The sequence below is a fragment of the Gracilinanus agilis genome, chromosome 5 (genome assembly GCF_016433145.1).
Source record: "Gracilinanus agilis isolate LMUSP501 chromosome 5, AgileGrace, whole genome shotgun sequence".
In the NCBI taxonomy this organism is placed as follows: domain Eukaryota; kingdom Metazoa; phylum Chordata; class Mammalia; order Didelphimorphia; family Didelphidae; genus Gracilinanus; species Gracilinanus agilis.
Genome location: NC_058134.1, coordinates 26,317,490 through 26,341,190, shown reverse-complemented (window position 1 = coordinate 26,341,190; position 23,701 = coordinate 26,317,490). Strand labels below are relative to the sequence as shown.

General features: G+C 36.9%; 1 protein-coding gene across 1 annotated transcript in view; it reads left to right on the top strand.

Annotated features, from left to right (window-relative positions):
• The window catches only part of ZCWPW2 (zinc finger CW-type and PWWP domain containing 2), a 221,726-nt gene that overhangs the window by 187,601 nt on the left and 10,424 nt on the right, over window positions 1–23,701 (top strand). Inside the window, 1 exon segment of the mRNA XM_044678879.1 lies at window positions 11,253–11,374. Within this exon segment, the coding sequence (XP_044534814.1) occupies window positions 11,253–11,374 (122 nt within the window).

Genomic DNA, 23,701 nt, shown 5'->3' with positions numbered 1-23,701 from the left:
GACAGGAAGTGTGATGATGTAAGAGAATGATATAAGACTCTTGGGGTCATTGGAGGTGCTCTTTTTTTGCTACCTGGGGAATGTTGAAAGGATTAGGGAAGGTATGGAATGTAATGGAGGAAGCTGGATTTTTGAAATAGCCAGGCGTGTGATCCTATTTTATTCTATCAACATGGGCCTAAATACAATATTAGTTTTCCTCATAATATTAGCCTTTATCATTTTTAATTATTACAGTTTGGTGAACCACTTGATAAACATGACTCTCAATTTTTCAGATAGCCTACTGAGAGCATTTAGAATCCTTCCCAGAGCCTCAGACCTGCTCTTTTTCTGCTCTTGCTCTTCTCCCTGTTCTCCCCAGCCTTGAAGCTGCTTTACAGGGAAAGTGGAAAATGGCTTTAAATGCCGCTGGGCTACTAATTATTTTGCCCAGTGGCCAGGACCTGGTCTTAATTTTTGCTAAACGTTTCTGACTTGTGGCTGCTCCTGATTTTTCCTACCCTGGCCTCCGCTTCTGCTGCTGCTGACCTCCCATCTACTCCCAAGTTTGATTTCTGCTTCTGCTGATCCTACCTGCTGCTGACTCCTGATTCCCCAGGCGGTTTTGAGTTTGATCCCAGAGACTGTTTCAGCTGCTATCTCTTCAGATTTGGGAAGTATGCCCTTCTTTCTCATAGACATTAATGACTTTTAATTGGAAAAAAGCTTCTCTAGTTACCTTCCGCTGTCCATGTGTTTCTTTAAAGCTGGACTTAGACACCTCCCCCCCCCACAATCCCTCCACATGGGTTTTCTAAAACCTGACCTAAGCTTTTCTCTAGCCCCTACCCCACTTGGCTTCCACATGGGCACTAGTTTATTCTTCAAACAGGAAGTAAAATGGCAAACTTTCTTGCGATTATTTCAAACTTGAAACTCAGGGGAACTTTGAACTTTAAAACTCTTATGCTCAGAGCAGAGGGTGGTTATAAAGACCTTGAATTTGGACCTTGAATTGGACCAGAGGTGGATTTTAAAACCTCAGAACCGAATGGGTTTTATTTCTGTTTTAAAAAGACTCTGTATCTTACTGTATTTTGCTGATTAGTTTTGTGAATTAACTTTGTTTTTTTTGTTGATTTTTCCCTTGCATTGAATCAATTTAAGCTAATGAAGTTTTGGCTGCTAGATTAATTCTGTTTATGATTTTATTGTAACTCCCAAATAGTGAACAAATCTATTACAACTGGTGAAAGAGATTTTTGACTGTATAGCTTATTGTCTGTTACTCAAATTGTATTTCCTAATTTATTTAAGGTTTCATTTTTTTTACTGTATCAAAACAATGCTGTTCTCTGTACCATTTATGAACATCTTACACACTTTAAAATTGTAAATTGCCTTATGTATACTGGATTTGTTGTCTCAACTATAGGAGCACATGTTGTAAGTTTTTATTCCATCTTGATAATTGTGTACAACCTTGGAGATTTTGATGCCTTGAGAATTTCAATTTCAATTTTGTGAGACGTCTTTAAAATTGACTTTAGATCCTAGTCCCTTCTGTATAAATCATAAGGTTTTTATATATATTTATTTTAAAGAATTGTTGTCTTAAAGGATAAGGTTTTATATTTTTTATTGTGAAGAATTGTTGTCTTATATATATATGTATATATATTTTTAACAAGAAGCCAGAAGAGCTTCTATATGCATGATGTTAGTCTCTATGTTTTAGCCTGTTTTTATCAGAAGGATCTAGAATTCTTAAGGATAATTTAGATCCAAAAGTATTTTTTTATCAGAATTCTTTTTAGACTCTGCTCCACAATTACTATGGAGGCAGTAACAGAGTTTGTTGAGAAAATAACTTAGCCAAGGTTTGAATCTGTAACAAGTATACGATTTTTTTAAACATCATAGCAAGTGATTATAATAATGAGTTTGTTTATTATTATTTTAAAATGTGTTATTAGAAATTATGGTACTTTATTTGAATGTGCATTGTGAATGCTATTTTGTAAAACCCATTTACACTCACAGTTCATGCAAAAGTTTAAAAGGAAATGAATCTCATTTTTGGGTTAAAAAAAACCCTTCACTAGTTTTAAGCTATTTTTTTTTTGTTTTTAAAACATTCTTTTATTTTTCTTCCTCACATGTGCAATGAAATATGTGTTCTTTCCCCCCATTTTTTATACTTGAGAGCATTGTATTTTTTCCCTGAATTTATTTTTAATTTCCTTATTGCTTTTCCTTTAAAATTTTTTAATTGGAGCAATTGATTTTTTTCCTTTTTTCTCATTTTGTGTTAATCCTTTTTTTGATTTTACAGTGATATAAGCTTAATGCAAATATATATTTGCTATATTATAAATGCATACCTGAAAAGCCTGAGACTATGGTAACCTGCCAACTATTGATAAATATGGTGGGACTGTGATTTAATGTCTCTCTGTCTGATACCAGGAGAAGTGCTAAAAAGAGCCACAAGGTCATGGAGGCTGACTAAGAATCTGCAAAAGTGCCAAGGAGCAAAAGGCCATTCAGACCATGAATTGAAGAAGTTCTATGCCAATAACTGAAGGGCTTGAAACTGGAGTTTGAGTTTTGGAGTCGCAGTTTTTTTCTAACACTTTAGAGGATGAGACTTCCCCTTAATTTAAATTCCTAGTAAAGCACCTGAGATTGCCTATCATTATGGCTCATTCCCTGAGAAGGTGCAGGCAAATCAGACCAGGGAAAGACATTTCCCTTATTTCTCTTATATTGAGAATGGCAACTTACTGTAGTCAATGGCTCCTGAATGGGTAACGAACTGCTTAAATCACTTTTATTGAGCCTTGATTCAAGGACCCTTTATAAGTTTTTTTTCTGCCTTATATTTTTGCACATTTTACATTTCATTCACAAGTTAATTTTTTCCCCTTTTATTTGAATTTTATCCTTTTTTAAAAATTATTATTATTTCTTTTGCCTATTGATTTCATATAACACCGTGACTCAGCCATGCATCCTTAGCTGACCTGGTTTACCCTTTTCAGGGGAAATGTGTTATTTAGAATTTTCCTCAGGGGTGTATGTGTGTTGTTTTTTTAATCATAATGTCTATATTAAAATCTATAATGTAAAAAAAAATTTAAACTTTTTAGGAGTAATTTCAAGGGGGTAATGTATAATTCTCAGAAGGAAATGTATGTTTTATAATCTATAATGTAAAGTTTAAATTCTTTTGAGAGTAATTTCAGGATAAGAAAATTGCCATCTCCCCAGAATCCAGACAACAACCCGTTTGGTGAAGACACCATAAAGATGCCTGAAGAGCCTTCACTGGATCATGAAGATCCAAAATTGAACTTTGGGGTGCAGTTGATTTGAACTATGGGGAGTTAAATGAGTTGAATGCATTTGTTTTGAATGTACACTCTTGTGTCAATAGGAGACTGCCACAAATTGGCTTTTTGTCAATGCAGCTAGTTTTTTATCGTCTTTTCTTTTATCCCCAATTTTATGTAATTTAGAAGTTGACTATGTTTAGAACATCCACTAAAAAAGACCAATCTTTTTTTTACTGGATCTCAGGGGAGAAATGTGTTATTTGGAATTTTGGGGGGTTCCATTTAGAGGTATTTTGGTGCTCATTTGAGCCTTAAGATATGGATATATATATATGACAAACTTCCTGTGGACTTTTTGGGGACTTTGGAAACTACATTTACCATGATTCCTCTTGTAAAAAATGGAGGCAGACAGGAAGTGTGATGATGTAAGAGAATGATATAAGACTCTTGGGGTCATTGGAGGTGCTCTTTTTTTGCTACCTGAGTGTGCTCTCTGGGGAATGTTGAAAGGATTAGGGAAGGTATGGAATGTAATGGAGGAAGCTGGATTTTTGAAATAGCCAGGCGTGTGATCCTATTTTATTCTATCAACATGGGCCTAAATACAATATTAGTTTTCCTCATAATATCAGCCTTTATCTTTTTTTAAACATTTATTAATATTTATTTTTTAGAAAAGTTAACATGGTTACATAATTCATGCTCTTACTTTCCCCTTCACCACCCGAATACCCCCCCAACCCCAATGGCTGATGCATATTTCCACTGGTTTTAACATGTGTCATTGATCAAGACCTATTTCCAAATTGTTGATAGTTGCATTGGAGTGGTAGTTTCGAGTCTACATCCCCAATCATGTCCGCCTCAACCCATGTGTTCAAGCAGTTTTTTCTTCTGTTTCCACTCCTGTAGTTCTTCCTCTGAATGTGGGTAGCATTCTTTTCCATAAGTCCCTCAGAATTGTCCTGGGTCATTGCATTGCTGCTAGTACAGAAGTCCATTACATTCTATTTTACCACAATGTATTGGTCTCTGTGTACAATGTTTTTCTGGCTCTGCTCCTTTCTCTCTGCATCAATTCCTGGAGGTCTTTCCAGTTCACATGGAATTCCTCTAGTTTATTATTCCTTTGAGCACAATAGTATTCCATCACCAGCATATACCACAATTTGTTCAGCCATTCCCCAATTGAAGGACATACACTCCTTTTCCAGTTTTTTTCCACCACAAAAAGTGCGGCTATAAATATTTTTGTACCAGTCTGTTTATCTATGATCTCTTTGAGGTACAAACCCAACAATGGCTGGATCAAAGGGCAGGCATTCTTTTATAGCCCTTTGAGCATAGTTCCAAATTGCCAGCCAGAATGGTTGGATCAGTTCACAACTCCACCAGTAATGCATTAATGTCCCAGTTTTGCCACATCCCCTCCAGCATTCATTACTCTCCCCTTCTTTCATTTTAGCCAATTTGCTAAGTGTAAGGTGATACCTCAGAGTTGTTTTGATTTGCATTTCTCTAATTATTAGAGATTCAGAACACTTTCTCATGTGCTTATTGATATTTTTGATTTCTTTATGTGAAAATTGCCTATTGACGTCTCTTGCCCATTTATCAGTTTGGGAATGGTTTGATTTTTTTATAAAATTGGTTTAACACCTTGTGTATTTGAGTAATTAGACCCCTGTCAGAGTTTTTTGTTATAAAGATTTTTTCCAAACTTGTTGTTTCCCTTCTGATTTTGGCGACATTGTTTTTGTTTGTACAAAAACTTTTTAGTTTAATATAATCAAAACCATTTATTTTACATTTTGTAAATTTCTCTAACTCTTGCTTGGTTTTAAAATCTTTCCCAGAGATCTGACAAGTAAACTATTCTATGTTCACTTAACTTATTTATAGTTTCCCTCTTTATATTCAAGTCATTCATCCATTCTGAATTTTTCTTGGTGTTGGGTGTGAGATATTGATCTAAACCTAATCTCTCCTATATTGTTTTCCAAATTTCCCAGCAGTTTTTGTCAAATAGTGGATTCATGTCCCAAAAGTCGGGCTCTTTGGATTTATCATACACTATCTTGCTGACGTCATTAACCCCAAGTCTATTCCACTGATCCTCCCTTCTATCTCTTAGCCAGTACCATATTGTTTTGATTACTGCTGCTTTACAGTACAGTTTAATATCTGGTACTGCTAGGCCCCCTTCCTTCACATTTTTTTCATTATTTCCCTTGATATTCTTGATCTTTTGTTATTCCAGATGAACTTTGTTATAGTTTTTCCTTATTCAGTAAAAAAGTGTTTTGTTAGTTTGATAGGTATGGTGCTAAATAGGTAAATTAATTTGGGTAGAATGGTCATTTTTTTATTATGTTAGCTCGTCCTACCCATGAGCAGTCAATGGCTTTCCAATTGTTTAGATCTAGTTTTAATTGTTTGGAAAGTGTTTTATTGTTGTTTTCGTATAATTGCAGTGTTTGTTTTGGTAGATAGATTCCCAAGTATTTTATATTGTCTAGGGTGATTTTAAATGGTGTTTCTCTTTCTACCTCTTGCTGCTCTAATGTATCTTCTATCTTGTTGAATACCCAAACTTTCCCCTGGAAGTATATAGTTAGTTTTCATGGTGAGGTGATCCTTGGTTGTAGACCTAGTTCTCTTGCCTTTCTGAATATCATATTCTTTTAGTGTGGATGCTGCCAGATCTTGTGTGATCCTGATTGGTGCTCCTTAATATCTGAATTGTCTCTTTTTGGCTTCTTGTAAAATTTTTTCTTTTACTTGGAAGCTCTTGAATTTGGAGATTATATTCCTGGGGGTTGTCTTTTGAGAGTTTAGTGTAGAGGGTGATCTATGGATCCTTTCAATGTCTATATTGCCCTCTTGTTGTAGAACTTCAGTGCAATTTTGCTGAATAATTTCTTTTAGTATGGAGTCCAAATTTATATTAATTTCTATTAATTTCTGCTTTTTTCAGGAACACCAATGATTCTCAGATTGTCTCTTCTAGACCTGTTTTCTTGTTCTGTTAATTTCTCAGTGAGGTATTTTATGTTTCCTTCTATTTTATCAGACTTTTGACTTTGTTTTATTTGTTCTTGCTGTCTTGAGAGATCATTAGCTTCTAATTGCTCAATTCTAGCCTTTAGGTACTGGTTTTCAGCTAAAATCTTTTGGTTTTCCTTTTCAATTTGGTCACTTCTGCTCTTCAATTTACTTGCCCCACTTTCCAATTGTGAAATTTTGCCTTTTAAACTGTTATTTTCTTACCAGATTTTGGTTTCCAATTTGCTTACCATTTCATTTGATTTTTGGGCATCTTTCTCCAATTGTAGTTTCTGTCTTCTAACCTGTTAATTTCCTTTTGAGCTATTTCCCACTTCTCTCGCCAAATTTCTTCTATCTTTCTCATCATCTCAGATTTGAACTCTTCAATAGTTTGTGGCCAGTTTTCATTATTTTGGGAAGGTTTGGATATGATTACTTGTTTGTTCTCATCTGCTGTTGGCTCTGTTGTTTGTATTTTCTCTGTGTAAAAGTTGTCGAGTGTTACAGATTTCTTCTTGATGATCTTTCTGTTTTGGGGTTCTTGTCTCTGGCTTTCCATTGCTAGCTCTACACCCTCTCAGGTTTATCCTCACACCCAGGGTCTGTCTGCGCTCTTTAGGCTCCTGAGGTCTCAGGTCTAGTTGTTTTCAGGTTCAAGCCTCCTGGTGGTCCCCTTGCTTGTTCCTCTGCCCAAGGCTCTTTTAACAGTGTCAGGGTGCTGCTTCCACAGTCGTGCACCCCTCTGCACTGGGTCCCCACTCACGGTCCGTGCCTGAGCTCAGGATCTGAGTCCTCGCCTGCGCTCAGGATCTGTGTCTGTGCTTAGGTCCACGCCTGAACTCATGCCTACATTCAGGGTCTGTGTTCAAAGTCCATGCATTCTTTAGCCTCTTGGGGTCTTAAGTCTTGCTGCTTTCAGGAGCAGGCCCTGGTGACCCCAGGTAGCTGCCAATGACTTAATGCGTGCCCCACACTTGCTCTAACTCTTGTGAGCTGGCTTTGGCATTGTAGGTGGTGGGGGGTGGGGGAGGGGGTTGCTCAGCTCATGTTTTAGTGAGAGCTGTTTCACCCCTTTTTAGCATGGAAATGCCTCGATTCCACGTAGCTCCAATGCTGTGCCCTATTGTGGGGTCCCTTTGTTCCTCTGGATTTGTTTTTATGTCTTCATGAGGAGTCCTATATGTTTCGGTTAGGAGAGGTTAAACAGCTGCTCTTTACTCTGCTGCCATCTTAACCAGGAAGTCCAGCCTTTATCATTTTTAATCGTTACACTCCAGAGTCAGAAGCACACAGCCTCTGCCTGCCTCTCTTCTTGCCCTTTGCCAACCTACAGCCTCAGGCTTGGTCCTTATCTCTGTTCCTGGTCATGGTATACCATCTCAGATCTCAGACTCAGTTAGTACTGGATACAAGATCTAACTTTCCAATCAGAGTGACACAGCTTCTCACTATTCCTCTTCTCTCTACTGCATATAGCCTTAGGCCCAGTTTGAGCTGAATCCTTGAGCTCATGCTTAGTCCTCCTACAGAGCTGCAAACCTCAGGCCAATCCCAAGATTGGAAGGATCTGGGAAGACCTCCCTAGAAGGCTCTGTGCAGGGCTGGTAAGCCTCTAAATATCTCCTTATGCTGAACTTCCTTGAAAATATGACCTGCTGTTGTTTCTCCTTGAATTTCCATAATACTCTCCTTGGTGCTTTTTTCCATCTTTGTTGAAGTAATTATATAATTTGGTTTCTTTGGCTTCTACCTGGTCTACTATATTTGCCGATGTCCTTCAAGCCTCTTCTTCCTTCAAGTCATACCTCATGTACTATCTCTTCCTCCCATGTAAAAGCATTCTCTCCTCTGATCTGTAGATCTCTTTGTCCTGTTATGCTCTACCTTTCATTATACTTATCCATGTGCATATCCTATTATCGAGCACAAAATATATGACTTGATGTAAGAGACTATTATTTTTATATATATGTACCTACCTATCTATTGCGATATAATGTATATTTGTGCCATCACAAGCCATTAGAAATTAAAACTGAAAGAATACTTCTGAGATGTTGTCTTTATATTGATAAGAGACCACATTGTGTTGATACAGTGATAATAATGATGGTGATAACGTACATTTTTAATGCTTACTATATGCCAGACACTGTGCTATTCACTTTATAATTATTATCTTATTTTTTCCTTTACAACAATCCTATGATGAAGGTGCTATTATCCTCATTTTATAGTTGAAGAAATTGAGGAAGATAGAGGTTAAGTGGCTAGATCAGGGTCACATGAGTGAGTAAATATCTGAAACCTGATTTAAACTTAGGTCTTCCTGACTCTAGGCATGGTGATTTGTGCACTGTAAATCCCCTTGCTTCCTGAATTGGGTTCAGTTACTATCTCTGTTGGTTATTAGGGGTAGATAGTTTATAAATTAGCAGCCTCAGTTTACTCATATATTAAAAGGGTCATAATAATGCCTGTGATGCAAGGTGGCTAACCGAAACTTTTTGCTTCTGTAATTTCTAACAGTCACAAAAGTCAGTTAAACATCTTAGAATGTTCAGAAAGTCAGTTAGAACTTAAAGCTATAAATAGAGGTGAAGTTCCAACAGACGGGGCTTTGGCTTTCTGGCTTTTGCTGTGGGTGGAGGCTTTTGCTTTGGCCTTTTTGCTTTGGCCTTGGCCTGTGCTTATTTTGTTTGGGGAAATTTGGACCTATCTCATTTCTCTGGAACTCTCCCTGATCTCCCGTCTCCATCCCTCCCCTTCCCCAATTTTTCCTTTGGGTTCTGGTTGGAAGGGAGGGTTTGGTGATTGAACATTGTGCATTTTAGTTTCTTTAGATAATTAGAGTATCCTCAAATAAGTTATCCCTGGGTTTGATAAAGACGTTACTTAAAAGGCAGTCAAATCTTCCTGACTGGGAGAGCCGGTCTCTCTCTGTCTAACCTCTCTGTGACCCATCCCCCACCATCACCCTCTCCCTAGCAGCAGTTAGAAAATTCTGAACCTCCCTCCCCCTTCTGACTGACCCTGGTATTAATAAATCCCCTTGTTACCTGTTCAAACCGTGTAGTGAGTCATTGTGTCGAAAATTAAGACAAGGGCCAAGAGGAAAGAATCATTTTCTTTTATTTCTTGAGAGAACTGGGTCATCCATCTTGACAGGAAGTACCTACCCGAGACTTCCTCCAGCCATCAGTTTCACTGGCAGGGAGGGGCCCTCTCGATCCCTCCTTCAGGAGACTTTGAAACTAACAAGAGAAACCCTCCAGCCAAACCTAAACATTTCTTACTGGCCCTAATTTCCTCCCTGTATCCTGTGTCTCAAGCCTCTGAGAATAAACCTGTTTGAGCTGCCCTCTCCTACATACCCCATTTCCCTTATCTCCTATATACCTTCCCTACCTTCATTCCTCCTCCAATCACCTTATAATCACTCTAATATCCCCATTTATCCTTCTTTTGACCCAAACTGCGTTTCTTTGACCTACTCAGATTATTTACTATATTTCTTGATAACAGATAGCTACTTTATACTCAAATAAGGTACTGTATATAAGACACTTTATAGGCCTTAAAGTGCTATAGAAATGCCATATATCATTATTATTGTAATCACATGTTTGCATACATGTAAATTGGTAGTTATCTTCTAATTAAGGTATTAATAAAGACTTTTTGCTGGAAAGTCTGTCCTATACTTTTTGTTCCTAATGCCTTGCTCACCTAAATTTCCATTTTGCCTATACTTTTCTTTTTAAACTTTGGATTCAGCTTGATGAGAAACAAAATACAAAAGCAGGACTGCACCTATGAGTCAGTTTTCATCAGGGGTAAAAAAGTTTTGCAAGAGATCTTTTTCTTTTAATTCAGGTAATGAAATGCAATAAGAATGAGCATTCCCATGAAGCACAACATCATGATGCTACTTTTCTAACAGCTTACTAGAGCCCTAAGGGATCAGCAATATATATTTTTTTATTTTGCTTATACTTTCAACTGTGCTCCTATAAGAAAAAAAACTTTGCTAAACTCCCAAATGTACAGAAAATAACAGGAAGTGATATATCAGGTTTTTGTGACCAGAGGGGATGTTGATGAGGGATGGGTCTTTGGGTCCTGTCCTTAGAACCATGGTGTTTTTTAGAAGAGTGCCTTATATACTCCATTTGCTGCCATTATGGCCTTGGTTCACATTTGGCCTCCTCTCCTCAATCTGTGCTCTCATGGCATCTATCATCATGATAATGATTTGTTATTTAATTCAGAGTTTCAAAAGGACTAGCGATATGTGAAATATGTGTTTTCATGCCATATGAGTGATTTATAGATTTTTTTGCTTTATTTGATCTTAGAATATAAAAGAATTCTCAAGTTTCTTAGCTTTCCTATTCATTTACAGTTTAGAAGCTTTAACCCAGATTTCATCCTTTTATTCACACATTATTGATATGAACTTTGAGGCACCAGGGATTAGGTGATTTGTTCAGGAGTATGTAGAAAACAAGTATAAGAGCCAAGATTCTCCCACACATATTCAGAATTCCCCAGATATCACTAAGTTCCCATGCTTTTCCACTTTCCTTTTTCCCATGTGGCTTTTGTAATAGGCATTTTTTTTTGCTAGCTGTAGTTGTTCCAAAGGTATTTTATAATCATTTACAGTGCTTGGCTCCATAGGAGGTCTATCACCTACTTTGATGAGGAGTCCTCAATAGTTCACTACTAAGGACTGTTTTCCACTAGACAGTAAAGCTATAAAAGCAACAAGAAGTGTTTCTTTTTATCTTTTATCTTTACTTTGATTGATTTTAAAAATAAAATGCATCAAATTAACTTGGAGGTAACACTTTAACCCTACTATTGATGTTTTCTCAGTTGTCTCTGAGACAGAAGATGTATTAAAAGATCTGGAACAAATGCTGAAGGAAGCAGAAGAACCTGTGAAGACATTAGGGGAGTCAGATGCATGTGGAAATGAAATACAATCAGGAGGAAAGGTATTTAGGACCCTTCATATTACTTCTCCTTGCAGACCAGTCATTTCAAGCTTTCCTTAGAAAAGCAGAATTGTTCTTGTGGAGAGTTTTTAGGTTGAACATCATTTTGTACATATTAAAATGTATGTTGAATGTGAATATTCAAAGGTTCCTGTGACCTTTAGTTCAATAATCAGATGATCATAGGATTGAGAGGTAAAAAGTAGACTTGGAATTCATCTAGGTCAACCATTCTCTTTTCTTATAAAAGTTTGTATTGACATATTTTCTTTTTATGTTACTTTTGTTTGTTAATATTTATGTCCCTTTCTCCTACTTATGGAGGCTGGAGGCATCCTTTCAATGAATGAGAAAGGAAAAAAAATCAGCTCAGAAAAAACACAAAAAAACTAATACATCCACAGAGTCTGGGCATTCCATCTGCATAGTCCCCCACCTCCACATAGAATGGAAGGAGTTGCCTGTTTTTATCTCTACATTGGGGCTATGCCTTAACTCTTCCATTTTAGAGATGAGGAATCTGAGGCTTAGAAAGGTTAAAGGACTTGTCCAAGGACACAGGACTAGTATGAGTCAGAAGCAGCAGGAATGATGGAGTGTGGTACAAGTAAAGTAGCTCAGGTATTTAAAAGAAGCTTGGTCAGAAAAAAAGAATGTTCCACGGCATAGAAACGGCACTCACGTAGCTCTCCTACTTCTTTCAACAATTAAGAACTTAATATTTGCAAGGGAAAATGATATCATTTGGTAAATTTAATTTCTTCTCTCTTTTTCTCCTCATTCTCCCTTTTATTAATCATACATGTGCATATATGCACAAAGCCATCTGGATAACTAGATAATGAGAATGGTGTAGATATAGTTTTCCTAGGCTTGATTAAAGCATTTGACAGTCTTTTATGGTGTTTGTGTAGACATGATGTTGGGCTAGATGGTACATCACTGAATTTAGGTGGATCTGGAACCAGAATTGCTTGAATTGCTAGATGCAAAAAGTAGTTACTACTTTTTGTCATCTTGTAAGGAAGGATATTTTTAATGACTAGTCCAAGAGGAGGTTTCTTCATTGAGAGTTCCCTATAGGAATATTATCACAGATCAACTCCCTCTCCTCCACAAAAGAAGAATTCATAGAGAAATAGATGATTCCAGTGTAGATGCCAGTGTAGAAGGGATAACTAACACATGGGATGACAGAGCAAAGACCCTAAAAGACCTTGAATGATTAGTTTAAGACACTAAATCTAAAATATAGAACTTTAGAGTGAGAATTATAAAAGGTGACACTTGGGTTTAAAAATCCTCATAAACACAGGATGAGGGAGGTATGACTAAGTTTTTCTAAAAAATAATCTAGGCATTTTCATGGACCACAAGCCCACTATTGAATTAGCCATGGCATATGACAGTCAAAAAATAATTCAGTCATGGACTGCATTGAAAAAGGCAGGAATGTGATAGCTCCACAGTTCTGCACCCTATCTAGATCAGACCATATATACAGTTCTGAATACCGTGGTGGTTATAAATTCCAAGAGACTGGCTCCCAGGTAAGAAAAACAATTTAGTAATCAGGATAGCAATAACAAATAAGTTAATTGGTCAATGATCTCTCTTCATGATCGAAGACCTACAAATTCCCATGCACAGACTCCAAAATACAACTTTGGAGCTCATTATTCAGCCCCTTGCTTGGACATTACAAGACATATCTAATTGGTGAATAGTCAAAGGGAAGATGGTCCATAAAAATTCTTCACCCCTCCTCATCACTAGGTAATGGTGATCAGTCATGTAATTGGTCCCATGTCCCCCAGTGATTGTGGGGAGAAATCAAGCTCTGCCTGGTTCAAGACTGACCTTCTATAATGTTTCTTAATATGAAATTGAAGGACTCAATTTTACTTCATGTAGGTGCATCTGATACAAACTGGGTCTTATTAGTGAGTAAGACAAATTTCATAATCTCCCTTTCTATATACCAGGGTCTAGGGTGAGCCATTCCTTGAAGTTCCTAGGAGCAAAGGAATAAGTACAGAGGCAAAGGAAATGATTTAAGCCTCTAATGCAATATATTAAAAATAAATCCTCTCAGCACCACAATTAAGGATGAGCTAAGATGGAGAGTTTCTAGAGAAGAACAATTCAGATGGCGAAGGTTTTGCTATATGAAGACTGGTTGAAAGAAATGAGAATATTAAACTTGAAGAAGGGGAGATTATTATAGTTATCATCAAGTATTTGAAATTCTGCCATGTGGAAGAGAATGTAAATTTGTTCTAATTGGAATGAAAGGGTCAAACTGTGAATTTTAGAAGTCACATCCATATAAAGGCAAAAATTCTGAATCACCTCCCACCCTCTCACCCCAAGGTTCTATGGATAGTCATCAGGAGGATTGTGAACTTGGATGAGAAAATGAGTACATCTTTATTTTCACTAACTTCTAGCTGAAATTTAGCATTTATTTCAATTAAGAATTAAGAAGGAAAAAATTAACTATTCTAAGAAGGAGTCTATAGGCTTTATTAGACTACCCAGGGAGTTTTTGACACACACAAAAATTAAGAGCTTCTAATATGAGGAAATTTTCCTACCAGAGCTATCTAAAAGTGAAGTGGACTGTGTTGAGAGGTAATAAATTTCCCTCTTTCTAAAGGTATTCAAACAAAGTCTCAATGACTACTAATTGGATATATTGGAGAGGAGAAAGGACTACATGACCATTAGGTTCTCTTCCAACTCTGAAATTCTCAGAATTGTTCTAAAAAAGTAGTTTGTTCATAGAAATAGACTCATTTGTAATTGGATCACAAGTTTAAGTATTGTGAGGTAGTAAAAAGAATACCAGTTTTGGAGTCAAAGGACCCGGATTCAAATCATCTAATGTTTTGTCTTAGTGTGATCTTAGGCACTTGTTTGGTTCTCAGTTATTTCATCTCTAAAATTCAGCTAGAAGTAGAGCTGGGAGAAGATAAGACTGAGAATGGTTGCTTAGGCACTTTAAAAAAATGGAAATACTAGGAGGAATTTGCCAATCAGTGGAAGAGTCTGGAAGCATTATTTAGAGTGATAAAGCTGCTTATAAGTATGACATATATCATAGTTATGTAAAGGTTAAAATGAATAATTGGACAAGGATTATATGAAATTTTATGGTCACCAGTATTTATTATATCTTTAGTCAGAAATTTATTTACAAACATATACAAATACAGAAGAAACAATAAAGAAGAGAAATGTAAGGGGCTTAGAAAGGTTTTCTATCTTATCAACCTAAATGTTTTACTCTGGGTCTGCTTAATCCAGACAGAGATTAATTAGCTCTCAACCAGGAAGGCTGGTAGTGCAGCCTCCTCCAAGATGGAAGCTAGTCTCTTAAGAACTTAGGAAAGGAGTCACCCTTTCACTCACCCAATGAGGTAGTCCAGGAGTCAGAGTCTAAGTTGAAGCAGAGCTCCAAACCCACAATCCAAGCCACAGTCTCCAGCAAGGCTCCCTTGAAGACTCCCCAGTCAGAAGACAATTTCTTCAGACTATGTCCTCAAAGACAATCTGCTCTGAGGGAGTTCAGGGCTTGCTTTTATGATGATTTATTGCCCCTTCCCCTTTTCACAGGCCAATCACAGTTTCCAAATTGTCTAGGACTGCCCAGGGGGCAGTGTCTGTGGGATTCACACCTCTCATCCTCTAAAGGTATAAACTCTTATCAAAGGAATCACAAGTTTCTGACTGAGTTAAAAGGGTGGAGCTCTCAAAGTAAATGACTGTGAGCTCCCTTTCTTGGTGTTAAGTAGGAGTGTTTTTAAGTTTTTGGTTGATTAACTCAACATAGACAAGAGAATAATGAATTCCCTTTCATAGTTAGTAGTTTCAAGAAGTTGATGCAGCTTTTAACAGCAGGTTAAATGTGACTAGAGACTAGGTTAGGCAAAGGGACAATTGAATTTTTAAAATAAGCAATCCAAAAAGACCAAAATTATCATTTTCAGATTCTAAGTATGTTTATTTCCTGAGAATATCTTCTTTGAGATATTTTTGATTCAAAATTTTGTAAATATTAAAGGCAAGCAAGCTTGATTAGCACTCATTAGTTCAGGTGTGATATGGAATGAAAGGAGTCATTAATAGGTTATTCAGCACTTAAAAAAGAAGTTTACTTGATTGTATAATAGAAAGAATATTGAACAAAGATACAGTATTACCTATTTTCAATAAACATAGCTTTCCTAGCTTTTATATGGAAGCATTACTGGTCATCAGGGCAGACTCTGGTGACTCACACAGTCTTGGGACATCTACAAAGTCTGAAAGGCTCAGACTATATAGATGAGCTTTAAATGACCAGGAAGACATGACAATATGTCAAGATACCATCAGGAAGCTGCAACAAGGAAAGCCAATTAGATTCTAGGAATAACTTTGTTACCTTTTAGGGAAAACTAGCCTAATCCTTGTTGGGAAAGTAGAAAATGGGTGGGTGTCTTTGGCAGACAGATATTGGTTGTATCACAGTAATGCTTCCACTATTCATTTCTTCTTTAAGGTTTGAATGCCAAATACCACAGATTGCTTTCAATGATTTTCCTTATTTGAGGGGAATAATAAATAGAATGTATAATTCATCATCTCCCCAGTAACATACTTATACCTGCATGCATGCACATGCATACACACAAACATACACATACCTACACATACACCCAAGACCCAACAAGCAATCAAAGCTCCATTATCTTTAATCTGGGAATATATAATTTGATCTCCAAAATGCAGATTGGAATTTCTAATTTTGTTGTTCTTGGGCTAATTGTTTGCATTTCTTAAGCAGCAATAATGATGACAATGTTATTAAGACAATAGTATTGAAATGACCTAGAATTACTAAAGAAAGACTTAACACGGACAGTCCATACACAGATATTATAAAGTAGATGCTGTAATTATTTAAACTAAAAGAATCAGCTTGGTAAAGTGAGAAGAACAGTAGATTGGGACTCAGAAGATACAGGTTTTTTTTTTAATTTTTAACATGGTTACATGATTCATGCTCCTACTTTCCCCTTCACCCCCCTGATTCCCCCCACCCATGGCCAACGCACATTTCCACTGGTTTTGTCATGTGTCCTTGATCAAGACCTATTTCCAAATTGTTGATAGTTGCAATGGGTGGTAGTTTTGAGTCTACATCCTCAATCATGTCCACCCCGACCCATGCGTTCAAGCAGTTGTTTTTCTTATATGTTTCCTCTCCTGCAGTCCGTCCTCTGAATGTGGGTAGCGTTCATTACCATAAATCCCTCAGAGCTGACTTGTGTCATTGCATTGCTGCTGGTACAGAAGTTCATTGCATTCTATTTTACCATAGTATATCAGTCTCTGTGTATAGTGTTCTTCTGGCTCTGCTCCTCTCACTCTGCATTAGTTCCTGGAGGTCTTTCCAATTCACCTGGAACTCCTCTAGTTTATTATTCCTTTTAGCACAATAGTATTCCATCACCAGCATATACCACAATTTGTTCAGCCATTCCCCAATTGAAGGACATACCCTCCTTTTCCAGTTTTTTGCCACCACAAAAAGCGCAGCTATAAATATTTTCATACAAGTCTGTTTATCTATGATCTCTTTGGGGTACAAACCCAACAAGGGTATGGCTGGATCAAAGGGCAGGCATTTTTTTTATAGCCCTTTGAGCATAGTTCCAAATTGCCAGCCAGAATGGTTGGATCAGTTCACAACTCCACCAGTAATGCATCAGTGTCCCAATTTTGCCACATCCCCTCCCACATTCATTACTCTCCCCTTCTTTCATTTTAGCCAATCTGCTAGGTGTGAGGTGATACCTCAGTTGTTTTGATTGCATTTCTCTAATTATTAAAGATTTAGAACACTTTCTCATGTGCTTATTGATACTTTTGATTTCTTTACCTGAAAATTGCCTATTCATGTCTCTTGCCCATTTTTCAATTGGGGAATGGCTTGATTTTTTTATACAATTGCTTTAACTCCCTTGTATATTTGAGTAATTAGACCCCTGTCAGAGTTTCTCGTTATAAAGATGTTTTCCCAATTTGTTGTTTCCCTTCTGATTTTGACTACATTGTTTTTGTTTGTACAAAAACTTTTTAGTTTAATATAATCAAAACCATTTAATTTACATTTTGTAATTTTCTCTAGCTCTTGCTTGGTTTTAAAGTCTTTCCTTTCCCAGAGATCTGACAAGTATACTATTCTGTGTTCACTTAACATGTTTATAGTTTCCCTCTTTATATTAAAGTCATTCATCCATTCTGAATTTTTCGTGGTGTAGGGTGTGAGATGTTGATCTAAACCTAATCTCTCCCATATTATTTTCCAGATTTCCCAGCAGTTTTTGTCAAATAGTGGATTCATGTCCCGAAAGTTGGTCTCTTTGGGTTTATCATACACTGTCTTGCTGATGTCATTTACCCCAAGTCTATTCCACTGATCCTCCTCTCTGTCTCTTAGCCAGTACCATATTGTTTTGATTGCTACTGCTTTATAGTATAGTTTAATATCTGGTACTGCTAGGCCCCCTTCCTTCACTTTTTTTTTCATTATTTCCCTTGATATTCTTGATCTTTTGTTATTCCAAATGAAATTTGTTATAGTTTTTTCTAATTCAGTAAAGAAGTTTTTTGGTAGTTTGATAGGTATGGCGCTAAATAGGTAAATTAATTTGGGTAGAATGGTCATTTTTATTATGTTAGCTCGTCCTACCCATGAGCAGTCAATGGCTTTCCAATTGTTTAGATCCAGTTTTATTTGTTTGGAAAGTGTTTTGTAGTTGTTTTCATATAATTGCTGTGTTTGTTTTGGTAGATAGATTCCTAAGTATTTTATATTGTCTAGGGTGATTTTAAATGGTGTTTCTCTTTCTACTTCTTGCTGCTCTAATGTGTTGGAGATGTATAGAAATGCTGATGATTTATGTGCATTTATTTTGTATACTGCAACTTTGCTAAAGTTGTTGATTATTTCTACAAGCTTTTTGGTTGATTCTCTAGGATTTTTTAAGTATACCATCATATCATCTGCAAAGAGTGATAACTTAGTCCCCTCATTGCCTATTTTGAGACCTTCAATTTCTTTTTCTTCTCTAATTGCAACTGCTAGTGTTTCTAGTACTATGTTGAATAATAGAGGTGATAATGGACATCCTTGTTTTACTCCTGATCTTGTTGGGAAGGCTTCTGATTTATCCCCATTGCACATGATGTTTGTTGATGGTTTTGGGTATATACTGTTTATTACTTTTAGGAAAGGTCCTTCTATTCCTATACTTTTCAGTGTTTTCAATAGGAATGGATGCTGTATTTTGTCAAAGGCTTTTTCAGCATCTATTGAGATAATCATGTGATTTTTGTTTCTTAGACTGTTGATATAGTCAATTATGTGGATGGTTTTCCTAATGTTGAACCATCCTTGCATTCCTGGTATAAATCCCACCTGGTCATGGTGGATGATCTTCTTAATTACTTGCTGGAGTCTCTTTGCTAGTATTCTATTTAAGATTTTTGCATCTATGTTCATTAGGGAGATTGGTCTGTAGTTTTCTTTCTCTGTTTTTGATCTCCCTGGCTTTGGAATGAGAACCATGTTTGTGTCATAAAAGGAATTTGGTAGGACTCCTTCTTTGCTTACCATCTGAAATAATTTGTATAGTATTGGGATTAGATGCTCTTTGAATGTCTGATAGAATTCACTTGTGAATCCATCAGGCCCTGGCGATTTTTTCTTAGGGAGTTCTTTGATGGCTTGTTCAATTTCTTTTTCTGATATGAGATTACTTAGGTATTCTATTTCTTTTGCTGTTAATCTAGGCAGTTTATATTTTTGCAAATATTCATCCATATGTCCTAAATTGTTATATTTATTGCCATATAATTGGACATAATAGTTTTTAATGATTGCCTTAATTTCCTCTTCATTAGAGGTAAGGTCTCCCTTTTTATCTTTGATACTGTCAATTTGGTTTTCTCCTTTCCTTTTTTTTATTAGATTGATCAGTACTTTGTCTATTTTATCTGTTTTTTCAAAATACCAGTTTCTAGTCTTATTTATTAATTCAATAGTTCTTTTACTTTTGATTTTATTAATTTCTCCCTTGATTTTTAGTATTTATAATTTAAGTTTTATCTGGGGATTTTTAATTTGCTCGCTTTCTAATTTATTGAGTTGCATGCCCAATTCATTAATCTCTCTCCTCCTTAATTTGTTTATATATGCACTCAAGGATATAAATTTCCCCCTGAGTACTGCCTTGGCTACATCCCACAGATTTTGGTAGGATGTTTCATCATTGTCATTCTCTTCAATGAAATTGTTGATTGTTTCTATGATTTCTTCTATGACAAATTGGTTTTGGAGAATCATATTATTTAATTTCCAATTAGTTTTTGATTTGCCTGTCCAGGTGCCCTTACTAATTATTATTTTTATTGCATTATGATCTGAAAAGGTTACATTTATTATTTCTGCTCTTTTGCTTTTGTTTGCAATGATTCTATGCCCTATAACATGGTCAATCTTTGTGAATGTACCATGTGCAGCTGAAAAGAAGGTGTATTCCTTTTTGTCCCTATTTATTTTTCTCCACATATCCATTAAATCTAATTTTTCTAGGACTTCATTCACCTCTCTTACCTCTTTCTTATTTATTTTTTGGTTTGATTTATCTAGATCTGAAAGAGGAATATTTAGATCTCCCACTATTATAATTTTACTATCTATTTCCTTTTTGACCTCTGCCAGTTTCTCATTTATGAATTTGGATGCTATGCCACTTGGTGCATACATATTAAGCAGTGTTATTTCCTCATTGTTTATACTGCCTTTAATCAGGATGTAATGACCTTCCCTGTCTTTTTTAATCATATCTATTTTTACTTTAGCTTTGTCAGAGATCATAATAGCCACTCCTGCCTTCTTTTTCTCATTTGATGCCCAAAAGATTTTGCTCAAGCCCTGAATCTTAAACTTGTGTATGTCCACCTGTGTAGGATTTTGGTTTCTAATCCACTCTGCTATTTGCTTCCATTTTATGAGCGAGTTCATCCCATTCACATTCAGAGTTATAATTATAAATTGTGCATTTGCTGACATTTTTGTATCCTCCCCTATTCCTACCCCTTCTTCTAAAACTATTTCCTTTTAAACCAGTGGTTTGCTATTAAGCAGGTATCCCTTATCCCCTCCCTTGATTAACTTCCCTTTCTACCCCCTCCCTTATTATTCCCCTCTTTTTGTTTTTAAAGGCCTAATGAATTCCCTCCCTCTTCTTCTCCCCTCCCTTTTTTGACCTCCCCACTCCCCTGCTCCCCTTGGTTTATCCCTTCTGACTTTCTCAGTAGGGTTAGATAAGAGTTTTATATCCCAATGGATAATATAGGTACTCTTCCCTCTCCGGGTTGATTACACTGAGAGTAAGGATTAAATATTACCTCTTAATGCTCTCTTCCTCTCCTTATAATAGTATTTGTCCCCTCTCCTTCCCATGCCCTCTTTGTGTGTGATATCATATCCTATTTTTCTTATTCACTCAAGTTCCTCTTGATGTCCCCTACTATTCACCCCCCTCTTTCCCACCTCCCATGTCATCTTAGACCATTTAGTATTCCACCCTCTCCCTGTGAATTATTCTTCTGATTACTATAATAGTGAATACTATAATAGTGAATAGAGTTCACTACCGAGACTTATACATAGCATTTCTCCACATAAGAATACAGATAATTAGATCTTACTGAGGCCCTTAAAAAGGCAAATTTAAAAATCATGAGTTTTCTTTCTTTTCCCTCTGTTTCTTATTTACCTTTTCATGTTTCTTTCGATTTTTGTGGTTGGATATCAAACTTTCCATTTAGCCCTGGTCTTTTCTGTGCAAATACTTGGAGATCTTCAATTTTGTTGAATGCCCATACTTTCCCCTGGAAGTATATAGTCAATTTTGATGGGTAGTTGATCCGTGGTTGCAGGCCCAGCTCTCTTGCCTTTCTGAATATCATATTCAAAGCCTTGTGGTCTTTTAGCGTGGAGGCTGCCAGATCCTGTGTGATCCTGATTGGTGCTCCTTGATATTTGAATTGTCTCTTTCTGGCTTCTTGTAAGATTTTTCTTTTACTTGGAAGCTCTTGAATTTGGCTATTATATTCCTGGGCATTGTCTTATCTGGATTGAGTGTAGAGGGTGATCTATGGATCCTTTCAATGTCTATATTGCCCTCTTGTAGTAGGACTTCAGGGCAATTTTGCTGAATAATTTCTTTTAGTATGGAGTCCAGGTTTCTATTAATTTCTGTTTTTTCTGGAAGACCAATGATTCTCAGATTGTCTCTTCTAGACCTGTTTTCTTGTTCTGTCACTTTCTCATTGAGATATTTCATGTTTCCTTCTATTTTTTCAGTCTTTTGACTTTGTTTTATTTGTTCTTGTTTTCTTGAGAGATCATTAGCTTCTAATTGCTCAATTCTAGCCTTTAGGGACTGGTTTTCCTTTTCAATCTGGTCATTTCTGGTGTTCAATTTGCTTATCAGTTCATTTGATTTCTGAGCCTCACTTTCCAATTGCAAAATTTTGCCTTTTAAACTGTTATTTTCTTTCCTGATTTCCTTTTGAGCTATTTCCCATTTCTCTAACCAAATCTTTTCCAACTTTCTAGTCATCTCAGTTTTGAACTCTTCAAGAGGTTGTGACCAGTTTTCCTTATTTTGGGAGGGTCCAGATGCTTGTTTGTTCTCCTCCTCTGTTTGCTAGGTTGCCTGGATTTTCTCTGTGTAAAAGTTGTCGAGTGTTAAAGATTTCTTTTTCTTGTTGTTAATCTTTCTCTTCTGAACTTCCTGATTCTGGGTAGCCATCGTTAGCCCAGCAGCTTCTCAGCTTTATCCTTGCACTCAGGGTCTGTATGCGGTCTTTTGTGTCTGAGGTCTGAGGTCTGGTTTTTCTCAAGGTCAAGCCCCCTGGTGGACCCCCTTGCTTGATTGTCTGCTGGAGGTTCCTTTACAGGTCTCAGGGCGCTGCTTCCACAGGCGTATACCCGCCTGCACTGGTTCCCCACTCAAGGTTTCAGAGCCTTAGCTCGCGGCTGTGTCTGCCTCCACCCATGCCTCCGCCCGAGCCTGCGCTCTGTGTCTGTGTTCAAAGTCCGTGCACGTTCTTTAGCTTTTTGGGGTCCTAAATCTTGCTGCTCTCAGGAACAGGCCCTGGAGCTGCCAATGACTCAATGGGTGCCCCAAACTTGCTCTATTTCTTTTTAGCTGGCTTTGGCGTTATAGGTGGTGTGTGTGGAGGGGGTGGGGGTGAGGTGGTTGCTCAGCCCGCGATTTAGTGAGAGCTGTTTCACCCCTTTATAGCATGGAAATGCCCCGATTCCACGTACCTTCCACGCTGCACCCTGTTGTGGGGCCCCTCTGTTAGTCTGGATTTGTTTTTATGTGTCCTTGAGGAGTCCTGTATGTTTTGGTCAGGAGAGGTTAAGAGCTGCATTTTACTCTGCCGCCATCTTAACCCGGAACCCAGAAGATACAGGTTTTAGCTAAGCTTTACTAGTTAGTAACTGTGTGATTTTAGACTGGTCACTAAACTTACCGAAATTTTCATTTCTTCATCTGCATACTTGGGGATGATAATACCTGTCATCTTACAGAGTTATTGCAAGTATTAAATGAGATAACACATATGCAAATGTGCTTCAAAAATCTGAAATGTGATATGTGTTTTTGCTGATATATTGGCAATAATATATGACTCTTCTTCCATTCATACAATAATCTTTGTGAGAGACATCTATATATAAATCAAGGGTATCCTTGCTAAGTGTTTTTGCAAGAAATAAAGAGGTTTTATTAAATATTCAATAATGGACTGACCATATCTTTACTATTTCACAATTAACTGAAATATGTAGAGAATAAAAGATCTCATTGTGTTTATTTTTTTTATTTTTTTAAACATTTATTAATATTCATTTTTAACATGGTCACATGATTCATGCTCCACCTTTCCCTTTCAACCCCCCCCCCCACACCCACCCCCACCCATGGCCGCTGCGCATTTCCACTAGTTTTGTCATGTGTCCTTGATCAAGACCAATTTCCAAATTGTTGGTAGTTGCATTGGTGTGGTAGTTTCGAGTCCACACCCTCAATCATGTCCACCCCGACCCATGCGTTCAAGCAGTTGTTTTTCTTATATGTTTCCTCTCCTGCAGTCCTTCCTCTGAATGTGGGTAGCTTTCTTTACCATAAATCCCTCAGAATTGTCCTGGGTCATTGTATTGCTGCTGGTACAGAGGTCCATTACATTCAA